The sequence below is a fragment of the Octopus sinensis genome, linkage group LG5 (genome assembly GCF_006345805.1).
Source record: "Octopus sinensis linkage group LG5, ASM634580v1, whole genome shotgun sequence".
Classification (NCBI taxonomy): Eukaryota; Metazoa; Mollusca; class Cephalopoda; order Octopoda; family Octopodidae; genus Octopus; species Octopus sinensis.
The window spans coordinates 29,540,264-29,553,063 of NC_043001.1; the positions used below are offsets into that span (position 1 = coordinate 29,540,264).

At 35.0% G+C, this 12,800-nt stretch overlaps 1 protein-coding gene across 1 annotated transcript in view; it reads right to left on the reverse strand.

Annotated features, from left to right (window-relative positions):
* The window catches only part of LOC115211772, a 412,137-nt gene that overhangs the window by 107,678 nt on the left and 291,659 nt on the right, over positions 1-12,800 (reverse strand). Inside the window, exons 100-105 of the mRNA XM_036503112.1 lie at positions 11,607-11,795; positions 9,448-9,573; positions 8,588-8,770; positions 7,887-8,000; positions 4,578-4,760; positions 3,035-3,160 (exon numbers count right to left, since the gene is read on the reverse strand). Of these exons, the coding sequence (XP_036359005.1) occupies positions 3,035-3,160; positions 4,578-4,760; positions 7,887-8,000; positions 8,588-8,770; positions 9,448-9,573; positions 11,607-11,795 (921 nt within the window). The remainder of the gene's footprint in view (positions 1-3,034; positions 3,161-4,577; positions 4,761-7,886; positions 8,001-8,587; positions 8,771-9,447; positions 9,574-11,606; positions 11,796-12,800) is intronic.

The window sequence follows — 12,800 nt, forward strand, 5'->3', positions numbered from 1 at the left end:
CCTTTTCCTTATCAACCCGGCTGAAACCGGCTCTGGCTCTGTGTACAAAAGTCTTGTTTACACAAGTTTTGAATTAAAATCTTGCACCAAACCTTAGTCACAATTTATGCTCCTAACACTAACTGAATGATATCTAGGTTATTTTACTAAATTCTTTGTTATATTTAAAGTAATTGAAAGAAACACAGAGTATCTCAAAATAAATACAGTAACAAAAAGGTTAAACTGTTTTAGTTGTTTTGATCAATATTAGATTCTGATACTAACTTACAGCTTAATAGTTTACAGTCTAAAAGAGACCTGGCTATAATAATTGCTTCTAATTCAGCCACGAAGCCAGCAATTTTAGGAGGCAGGGGCTATATGGTTGCATTGATTCTAATATTGGACTGATGCTTTTGTTTATCAACTCCAGACTGATGAAAGACAAAGTTGATTTTGGTAGGATTTTGATTTTATAACCTAAAGAGCCAAAAAGAAATACTGTAAGGTATTTTTTCTGAGGCTCTCACATTTCAGTTAATTCAACAGCCACTCTCATCACATTCATGATGATATAGAAAAATTAGTATAAGTTAACAAGCAAGAAAGTGAGGAATAAGAATTTGACAGATAGATAGACAGACAGACAGATAAGATATATATATATATATATAGAGAGAGAGAGAGAGAGAGAGAGAAAACTGTGTAGAAACTAAAACCCCCAGGCTTCCACTGATATTAAATGTCAGCCAGTTCTTGCAGGTAACAACAAATATACACACATGCTAACAAATACAATATATATGCATATATAATATACATATAATACATGCACACACACACACATAAGTGCATGAGTTGTCTAACCAACTGGTTTTGCATAAAGAATATAATGGACAATAGAGGACAATAGAGAGATGCTGCCATATTCCCTTCCATATCAGCTAACTCTGATGAGTGCAAAGGTATATAATCAGTTTGTTACCTAACACTCCATTGTATTATTTATGTGAAACCGATTGATGAGGTCAGCTGTGATGGATATTTAATACTATACATTTTGGCTGCTACAAGGGTAATGGTGATGCCTTACAAAGATATCAAATTGCTGGATCAGGTGATGAAAGTTACAGAGAGAGTCATAGCCCAGCTAATTAAGGAGAGAGTCTAGATGAGTTGCAGTGTGGTTTTGTGCTAGGGAGAAGCACCACTGATGCTATATTTCTGATGAGACAGCTGCAGAAGAAATACATAGCCTAAGATAAACCTCTATATTTGGCCTCTGTTGACTTGGAGAAAGCCTTAGACAGGGTCCCTTGATCCCTTATCTGGTAGTCAATGCAAAAACTTGGGATAGATGAGTGGTTGGTGAGAGCTGTACAAGCTATGTACAAGGATGCTACCAGTAAAATGAGGGTGGGTAATGAGTACAGTGAAGAATTCAGGGTACAAGTAGGGGTTCACCAAGGAATGGAGCTTAGCCTCTTGTTCATCATAGACCTCCAGGCAGTAACAGAGGAATTCAAGACATGAAGCCCCTGGGAGCTCCTCTATGCTGATGGCCTTTGCTCCTATAGCTGAATCACTACCTGAACTAGCGAAGTTCCAGGTATGGAAGCAAGGTCTAGAATCAAAGGGTTTTAGAGTTAACCTAGCAAAAACCAAAGTCTTAGTAAGTAGGAAGGCAGACAAATCACAAATCCCTTCAGGTAGATGACCCTGTTCAATCTGTAGAAAAGTTATAGATAGAAACTCTATAAGATGCACCCAGTGTAAGCTTTGGATGCATTAAAGGTGCAGTAATATCAGGGGAAGGTTAACAGGGAAAATAGCTTTCCTATCCAGAAGATGCACAGATACAATAAATGGTGCAAATGGGCAGAAAATAGACTCCATCAACTGCCAGGTGTGCAAGCTAGAGGTAGTAGATAGCTTCTATTATCTAGATGACCAAGACAGTAGTGGAGGTGGATGCTCCTAGAGTGTAACTGTAAGAATAAGATTAGGCTGGGCAAACTTCAGAGAGTTCCTGCCCCTGCTGGCTACAAAGGACCTCTCTCTCAGAGTGAAAGGCAGATTGTTTGATACCTGTATGCAAACAGCTATGCTGCATAGCAGTGAAACATGGGCTGTGATAGCCAAGGACATGTGTAAGCTTGAAAGAAATGAAGCCAGTATGTTTTGCTGCATGAGCAATGCCAGTATGCATGTTTGACAGAGTATAAACATCTTGAGAGAAAAATTAAGCATAAGAGGCATCAGATGTGCTGTGCAAGAGAGACAACTATACTGGTGTGGTCATGTGATGTATATGGACAAGGACAGCTGTGTAAAGAAGTGCCAATCTCTAACTGTGGAAGAGGTAGATTCAGGAAGACATGGAACAAGGTGGTGAAGCATGACCTTCAAACTTTGAGCCTCACAGAAGCAATGACTGGTGACTGAAACCTTTGGTGGTGTACTGTGCTTGAGAGGACCTGTCAAGCCAAGTGCACTCAAGCTGGTGGCATGTAAAAAACACCTTTTGAGCATTGGGCCTGATGGAGGCAAAGTGACCGAGTTCCTTTCAAGTGTCAGGTCTCATAGAGGCAAAGTGGCTGAGTTCCTTTTGAGAGTTGGACTTCACAGAGGCAATGACTAAGACCTTTAGCATTATGTCGTGCTTGAGAAGAAGACCCATCAAGCCAAGCAATATCACAGTTGTGGCAGATACCAGTGTCATGCAAATTGGTACCCATGCTGGTGGCATGGAAAAGCACCCCAGTGCACACAAATGGCACCTGTGCCGGTGGCACATTAAAGCACCCATTACACTTGGAGTGGTTGGTGTTAGGAAGGGCATCAAGATGTAGAAAATCATGCAAAATTCGGCTGGAGTCTGGTGCAGCCTTCCAGCATGCTAGCCTGGTCAAACCGTCCAACCCATGCCAACATGGACAACAGATGTTAAATGATGATAATGATGATGATGATGATGATTTGCTACTTGATTATCACAGGTTTTGTTTTTAAGCTGATGAACATATGGTTTATATTAATACTGGTTACTTACATAATAAACAGGATACTTCAAAGTGGTAGAATTTAAAGATTGTTTTAGATAGACGTCACCACTTGGAAGAATTGTAAAAACCTCTCTTGCAGGATAAAATCCAATAATTTCATAATTCAATGTAACCTGCAAAGAAATAAGGAAATATATATATATATATATATATATCTTTTATTTTTTTTTTAATTTAGTTTCAGCTCAGAGCTGCGGCCATGCTGATGCACTGCCATTGTAAAATATGGGTAAAATATATATTTTAAGTAAAATTTTTCTTGTTCTGAACTTTACCACATGTAATAAGTTGTCCTGAACTTTTCCAAATGTAATAACTTCTGTAATTTTCCAGGTTTATAATCATAAGAATATTTTTTCTCTTGCTCACATTTTTCCATGTAACATATATATATATATAAACATACACACACACACACATACATATATATATATATATATTATATCCGAGCGTGGTCGTCTGCTAGCCTTGTCTGGCACCTGTGTCGGTGGCACATAAAAACACCATCCGAGCGTGGCCGTCTGCCAGCCTCGTCTGGCACCTGTGTCGGTGGCACATAAAAACACCATCCGAGCGTGGTCGTCTGCCAGCCTTGTCTGGCACCTGTGTTGGTGGCACATAAAAACACCTTCCGAGCATGGCCGTTCGCCAGCCTCGTCTGGCACCTGTGTCGGTGGCACATAAAATCACCCACTACACTCTCGGAGTGGTTGGCGTTAGGAAGGGCATCCAGCTGTAGAAACACTGCCAGATCTGACTGGCCTGGTGCAGCCTTCGGGCTCCCCAGACACCAGTTGAACCGTCCAACCCATGCTAGCATGGAAAGCGGACGTTAAATGATGATGATGATGATATATATATAAATATATATATACATACATACACATATATATTTGTTAAATAAAATGAGACAGCAAAGCCAAGGCTGTGTGGAGTTTTCAGGATATTTATTAAGAGAAAATTAGTCTTGGCTTTGTTTTCTCATTTTATTTAACATATACATGCTTGTACAAGACCTGTATTAGACTCTTCACTCATATCATTATCAAACCGAGAGTTTAACTATGGACCTTCCATAGCACTTACATAGCATTACCTACCACCTTGGATCTTCTGGATACCAATACCTCTCATGTATATATATACACACACACACACACACACACACATATATATATATACTGTTATGGCGCACATTCGGATGCCTTCTACTCAACTCAATTCTTCTCTACTTCTTCGACATCTAGACTTCTTCCTCTATATCAACGTATTGGGCTAGCCTACTTCCTTGTCTGGGGGCGTCCACACAACATATACACATATATATATGTACATTCATACATACATACATACATACATACATACATAAATATATAGCATTTAGATATCATAGTTTTTGCATTTATTTGGTATGAAGGACACTGACCACAAATGAAACTATGGAAAAAAGTAAAACCAAAAAAAAAGCAAAACAAAAAAAAAACGAAAAATACAGAAATAAAAGAAAAAAAAATTCCAATTAAAACTTACAGGGTTGTCAGCATCATTGCCACGTGCAGAGAAGACCAGCTTATTGAAGGCATGGTATTTGTTAATGTTGGTGTTATAAGGTGTGTTCAAAAATGTTGGTGCATTATCTTGAGAAACAAAGATGTTGACTGAAGCCGTGTCGCAGTTGGGTGGTTGTCTCCTGTCACATGCAGTTACACTGAACTGAAGCATACAATTTAAATAGTATTATAAACCTTAGACATCTTCAGAGGAACACATACAAAGAAATGCAAACAAATTTATGTAAACACACATGCACAAAGATATACACTTATGTGTATATATATAAGTGGAAGCAAAACAGAGAACCTGTTCAATGCTGAAACATTACTAAAACAACCTGGAATTTTTTCTTGTTTGTTCTTTTTATAGTGTGTCAGATGTTATTTCTTTGTTACTATAACTATGCAGTCACTATAACTTATTTATCATCTTTTTGTACTGTTTGAGCTTTGTAGCAAGTACTCCTCTCTCGTGTTTGTATGCATATAACTGCATCACACACACTCTCTCTTTCTGTGTGTGTGTGTGTGTTTACATATAAAATGAATGAGAATGTGTCTTGCCTACGTAAGATGAGAATTTGAGTCCCACAGGCAGCCTTCAACTCTTCCTCTCCAAAAAGGTTTTTAACCCAATATTTATATATATATATATGATATATCGTTTGTAAAAACATAAATCCAGAGAAGGAGTATACTCCAAGATGCAAACAGGGTTGGATTAAGACCTATCGAGGCCCTAAGCAGTTAAAAGATTTTGGTACCCCCATAAAAGATTATGTAATTCAAAATATAAACAATAACAAACCATAAAATAAATTTTTATTTTTCAAAATGAAACAAAACAGTAAGAGGGAAAATAATGTTTGTTTTTGTATACTTCCACTTTATTTGTATTTGAAAAGTTTCCTCCTACTTTTTTGAATTGCAAAGTCTTTGATCAGATCCTCAAAATTAATCTTAGGTAACAGATTTGCATCTATACTTAGTAGAGATAAAGGCATCCCAAATATTATTTTAGCAAATGTAAAGTGCTTTCTTTTGTGCCATAAACCATTTACCATTTCTGTGGTGCCCCCTCCTTCCCTTTATGCCCTTAGCACATGCTTATTTTGCTTAATCGTTAAACCAGCATTGGATGTAGAGCAGTTAATATTTTAATGAGGGAGACCAGTTTATGGGATTACCCTGGGTTTCCCATCCATAAGGGGTGTGGCGTTATGGCCTACTATCAGACTACAAAACCTGTTGGCCTAATATATATATATATATATATATATATATATATTATATATATATATATATATATATACAAATAAAAAGATAATTTTTTTTCTAATGTGGAGTTGTCATTAGAATAGCAGGAATATTGAGTAAATTATCCTTACAAGCGAAAAAAATTTGTAAACAACCAGCCAAAGGACTCAAACCCACAACACTCAAAGACTTCAACAAATGCTTTACCATTAAGCTAAAGTGCCCACTGATAACGTCTCTGCCAAATTTAGACATTAAATACTTTAGCTTTATGGACCAACCATGTGTGTGTAAATGTAAACAAACAGATATTCGTTCTTTTATTAGAAGCATCAAAAATGTGTACTGTACAAACAAATAAGATGATATTTTTTTGAACACTTTGTAAGGGTAATTTACCCATATTTCTGCTGTTCTAATGGCAACTCTGCATTCGAAAAAATATCATTTTATTTGTATCATACAACACACATTTTTGACGCTACTGATAAAAGAACAAATATTTGTTTGTTTACATTTACACGCACACATGTGTGCACACCCACACATATTCTCACACACACATACATACATACATACATACATACATACATACATACATTGACTGTTTCCTTAAGGATAGTCTATGACATAAGAGATGTCTACTCAATACTGGCCAGTTGTCTTCTGCTATTGTTGTATTCATGGCAAAGTCTGTAGCTTTGTTACACCTTATATTGCATACGGTTAGATCAGAGATATAGGAACGTTTTAAGTACTAGAGGTGGTTTTTAAGTGCCTGTGGGGGACATCTGTTCTGAGAAAAATAATGTATCTTTCATTTTACAAATTCATTTATCCACTTTTGTTAATATAGAATTGTAATGACATTGCCAGTAATTAATTTCAAATTTAAATGCAGAAAAAATTTCACCTGTGGGTTAGAGGTTCAACATGCCTGGGTTAGAGCCTCATCAACTAGAGAAATGAATGCAAAACTCCTGAAGACTTAGTAGTTTGATTATGTGATTGAAAAAGTTATCATTTGTGGAATGTTTGGTTTTCTGAAAGCATGCTTACTCAGGATAAATTTCTATGAAAATAAAGTGCTCTCAGCATTCTTCCAAATAACAATTCATTTTTAACATTTGGTAATTTTCCCCTGGAGTTAATTTTCTACCAAATGTAAATAATGTATTGCTATTTGGAAGAATGCTGAGAGCATTTTACTTTCATAGAAATTTATCCTGAGTAAGGATGCTTTCAGAAAACCAATATACTGATCCTAGCTCTTGACTCATATTTTATCAAATCCAGAAGAATGAAACCAAAGTCACCCTCAACAGTATTTGAACTCAGAATGAAAGGGGCTATTACCAGGTATTTTATCCAACAGTGTAGTAATCCATTCTTTTCATAAAAACGAATTACAATTTGAGCTGAAATTTATTTCTCATTGTATAATATATATATACTAGCAGTATCGCCCGGCGTTGCTCGGGTTTGTAAGGGAAATAACTATAAAGCATTTTTAGAGAGTTATAGCCAAAAAATAGCAAAAAAATGGAAAAAAAATGATGGTAAATTTTTTTGAGAGTTAAAAAAGGTGGAGTTGCGTCCCCTAGACGGTCTGTGGTTTGGGTTTCTGATTCTCGACCCCATGTCGAATTTATCGATTTTTTTCAGAACTGGGGGAACTTTTCAAAATTTTCGCTGCGTTAGTTTTGAATTATGACATTGGGCTACGTGTGTGTCAAGTTTCATCAGAATCGGTTGAAAGCCGTGGTCAGAGTGAGGGTACGAGAAAACAGACACACAGAAAACGCACAGACAAACTGCCGTTTATATAGAGAGAGATATATACACAATGATGGTAGATTGATAAAAATTTAGAGATACAAAGCAGAAATAGATATAAAAACATAATGAAGATATCCTGCTGCTATTACATGCTAATTGCAGCAGGATATGTTTATCTGACCTGTGCAAACATGGATAAACAACCAATGAGTAAAATGAGTAAATTTCAAATTTCATATGTCATACTCACTGAATTTGTAACTTGAGTAGATGTCAATGCTTTCTTTAAATATATCTTTCCATCATCACTGGTGATGAAATAATCATTATTTGCTAATCCAGAAATATTATAATATGGTAGATCCTAAGTAAAAATAAAAATAAGGAAATTAAATATATGTATATATATATATATATATACTACATATATATCCAAAAAATGGAACAAGAACACAACAGACAGTAATAAAATATCCTGACAGATGAACAATGCAAAGACGGACAGGAAAAACAATAAAAAGATGAACAGGGAAAAACAGGGATGGGTCATTTGCAAGTTCCTCTCATCAGTCAACTTACCAAGTTATCCTTACAGTTTTGGGCAGTTACACTTGAGACTGTTGAAATCTGGCTGCCCCCAGAAACTAAGCTAAGAGCATTAAATTTTTTAGGAGAAAGCAAGCGAATGTGTACGACAACAAAGACAAAAGAAATGGAAAACAATTACAAATACAAACAACAAGAAAATAACAGCAAGTGTCTTTCGACTAATAAAGATGAATCAAGTTGAGCTGGCATGTATAGAGTGAAAGCCTTGTATATTAATATATATACGACAATACTAGTGGCTTTAATCAATGAAAATACATAGATGAGGGATTTTTTGTTGCTGGTTTTCGAAATAAAATGTCATCATCACTGGTAACAACAGGAATTAAGAAAATAACTTACTCCATCACTGTCTATTGCAGTAACTTGAATTATCACTTGACCAAGTGAATGAGACATAGTAATATTTCTTCTGTATATACTTTGAGTAAATTTAGGTCCACTTGAATTTTTCGTCACCCGGATAGTCATATTTGTTGTAGTTTTGTCATCTGGGAATGCTTCATCATAAACAGCAAGAAGTATCTGGTAACAAAGAGAAATCCAAAATTAATAAACAAACAAATAAATGAGCATAGAATCATTCTTAGAAGTGTCAGCCAACATGTGAGGATCCTTTTTCTCTTTCTATTCAGGATATGATCAGCTGTATGTGTGTTTTTTTTTTCGGGGGCGGGGTCTATTTTTGGGGGAAGAAGGAATTATTTTTGTGTCAAACACTTTTTACTTCTTGTCTATTCAGAATATAGTCAGCTGCATGTATATATTGTGTTAAATGGTAATATATATATATAACACATTGATCAGAGAACAAACATCAATTTTGAGTCAATGATGCTATATATAACACCACGCCTCCAAACATTTGATCATACATAAATATTACCATGGCCCTTAAACATATAAAGTATATATATATAAAAAAACACAGAAGGTAAAAAATATATATGTGAATAAAAATACAGACATAGAATGGCCTATCAAGAAGGTATATACAATCGACTAAAAATTCTAATGCATGTCAAATTCTTAAGCGTATATATATATATATATATATATATATATATATATTCATTCTTAAGATACTCAGTAGTAATACACATACTTCAAATAAAAAATAAACAGTTAAAATTTAAAATATTCAACAGCAAAAACTGTGAGAAAAAATGACAAAATGAACAGATGATAACAGGAATACTTACTGTATATTTATCTTGTTGTATATTACGTAGTAAATTAGAATTTTTCAGAATTATATGACCATTTGTGTTCACAGAGAATATATAGGTTGCCACTCCATAGCCTTGAATTTCAAATTTCAAATTTTGCTGTGGAAACAGAGAACGTTATATTAATAGGAGTAATATCTTGATTGTTATATTTAGTATAACTATACATTATTATTTATTTATTTATCATGAATGCTTAAATAATAATTTACAGCCTCGTCTGGCACCTGTGTTGGTGTCACATAAAAAACACCATCCGAGCGTGGCCGTTCGCCAGGCTCGTCTGGCACCTGTGTCGGTGGCACATAAAAAACACCATCCGAGCGTGGCCGTTCACCAGCCTCATCTGGCACCTGTGTCGGTGGCACATAAAAAGCACCCACTACACTCACAGAGTGGTTGGCGTTAGGAAGGGCATCCAGCTGTAGAAACACTGCCAGATCTGACTGGCCTGGTGCAGTCTTCGGGCTTCCCAGACCCCAGTTGAACCGTCCAACCCATGCTAGCATGGAAAGTGGACGTTAAACGATGATGATGAACGAGTATCAAATGCCATACTGTCACATTCCTTTGGACAGTACAAGCAAGACTGAGAAGAGATCCTTATACTTTATCAGTCAAGGAATTTCAAAATACAACATCCCTAAATATCACACAAGCTATATTTAATCAGGAGTGAAGGTAATATATAGCTTTTGTGATGTCAGTTGCACACTTTTATTATTATTTGTTCTTTACATATCAATACTGCACAACTTTTTACATCTTACTTCTCACAAAACTTTTTTCTTTTACTATATTGAAATAATACAGAATAATAAATATAAAATGAAGTTCAACTAATCTAATATTCAGAGAAATGCATGTGCTGAATTTTTAATACTACTAACGGCTCCATGAGAGATGAGATTACATTGGGTACCTATTTTGCCTGTTGTTATTAAATCATGATTCTTCTCAATATGGGAAGAATGCAACAAACTTGAAAGCTTGGGAAAGCCTTAAGGATTATTTACATCTAAGCAATATTATTGTATGCAAGCAATTTTAATACCTGAACACTGTCACAGAATTATTGAAATTTATATAATCTATATGCAGTGCATGTGGAGGCACTTGGCTTAGTGGTCAGGGTGTCAGCACCATGATCGTAAGATTGTGGTTTCGATTCCTGGACCAGGCGATGCATTGTGTTCTTGAGCAAAACACTCCATTTCACGTTGCTCCAGTCCACTCAGCTAGCAAAAATGAGTAATGCTGTAATGGACTGGCGTCTCATCCAGCTGGGGTACACATACACCATAAAAACCAGGAAACCGGGCCCATGAACCTGACTAGGCTTTAAAAGGGCGCATTTATTTTTTTACATGCAGTGCATGAACTTATAAGAAAATTTAATGTCTTCCATCAAACAGACCCTTTACCCTTAAATAAGCTAATAAAAATAATCAATAATTTCTTTGCGCATAATTATAGCTCAAATGTTTTAAAGTTAGGTAACTCTGTCAACTGCTGAAAACTAATAGTAATTGTAACATATAATTGCCAATAGCACTGTCCTGTATAGGACGCCACACTTGGTTGGCAATTATATGTTATGATTCTGTATTGCTACTGTTTGCATCTTGCTCAGTGATTTAACATACCTAATAGTAATTATGAGTAGTTAAAATGAATACATTTATAGGTGGAGTCAGAACTCTGGAACCAATGCATCGGTTGTTAGTTGTCGGAGCACTGCATCCTTCAAAACTTCCATGCTTCCTGAGATTCACCAACACTACACTTGATTTTCTCCCCTCCATACACACACAAGCATGTTCACTTTCCAGACATTTCTACATTACTGCATGTACTTTATATGCACTTTCTGACAAGTTGTGGTGCACCTGAGCACTGTATACAATAATTTTATTATATTATATTATTATATTATATGACTAAAAATTTTATTAAATTAATTTGCCTTTATGTCATTATGAAAAATTGACTTTATTTGGCTAAGGACTCAAGATTGTTATACTTTATCAAAATAGAATATGAACACAATTTTCTGATGAGTGGAAGATAACTGGACTTATGTATATCTGGAGGAAATGCAACATTAATTAGAATGAGAGAAAGGAACTCACACGCTGATCTTTATCCCGTGCTGTGACTCCGGTGAAAATAGTGCTACCCTGAGAAGTATTTTCGTCAATAACTGCAGAATAAGGTGTATTAAGGAATTCTGGAGAGAAGGCGCTTTTAATAATGTCTATTCTCACTGTAGCTGTAGCAGTTTTTTCTGGAATTCTCTGGTCACTAGCAGTCACTTCAAACTGAATAATGTGTGCATAAATAAAATCTAATTACAAATTATAACAAATAAGTAACAAATAATTAACAAATTATAATAGAAATTAAAATTTATATGAAAACAAATTGAAATGTATAAAACAGAATTCAAAAGTATTTAATTTTTCCTTACAGAATTAGCTTTTGTAATGAAAATGTAAAAGTATCTTGTATTTTTAATATTTCATGCTGGTGTAGCTTATATGAGTGGTTGTTTGGTAAAGAGTATATATTTATAAGTGCCTCTTAAAATGACACATTAGAAGAAGCAGCTAGTGATTAAAAAAAGAGAGTAGTGATGTGTATAAGCAATGTCCATGGTTATAACAACGGAATTGGAAAAAGTGAATGAAGTTAAACGTTTTCTGTTTAATTTGAGTTGTTGCTGTTTAGCATAGGAAACAAAGCTACTGTATGAAGAGAAAAAGAAAAAAATAAATGAAATATATTGAATAGATTTAAGAGTGGTATAGAGCTGACATTTTTACAGAATTCAAAGCCATTGTAGTAATAGCAGGAAATACTGGATGTTAATAGTTTGACAATGGATCTCTGTTAGAAGGAGGTAGTGGCTGTAAATCCAATAGGTGGATATTTATGTTAGCTTTGGGGTTATAGGCAAGTAGATTTTTTATGAACTTGTTCTTTGATAAAAGAAAAAGAATCAAAGTTCTTTCGTGATGTTGGGCTGATGATTTTGCCCTCAATAATTTCCTGGAGTGTAATAAACAACAGCTGTATGATCATGGTTCAGTTATCTCTGATAAAAATTGATATTCCATTGATAATTAGATCTTTTAAGTATAAGAGAATTAAGATGAAGGTTATACAGAAGAATACCTAGTAGTTATACTTTGATATGTTTTTAGTATACTGTATACTTTGACATTAAAAGATTTAGCAAGGTTTTGAAAAAGCTATTGATTTATCATAGTTTTCTTTTTAAAGACCGTTTTACAACATAACTTCAGTGAAATAAATTTTGAATT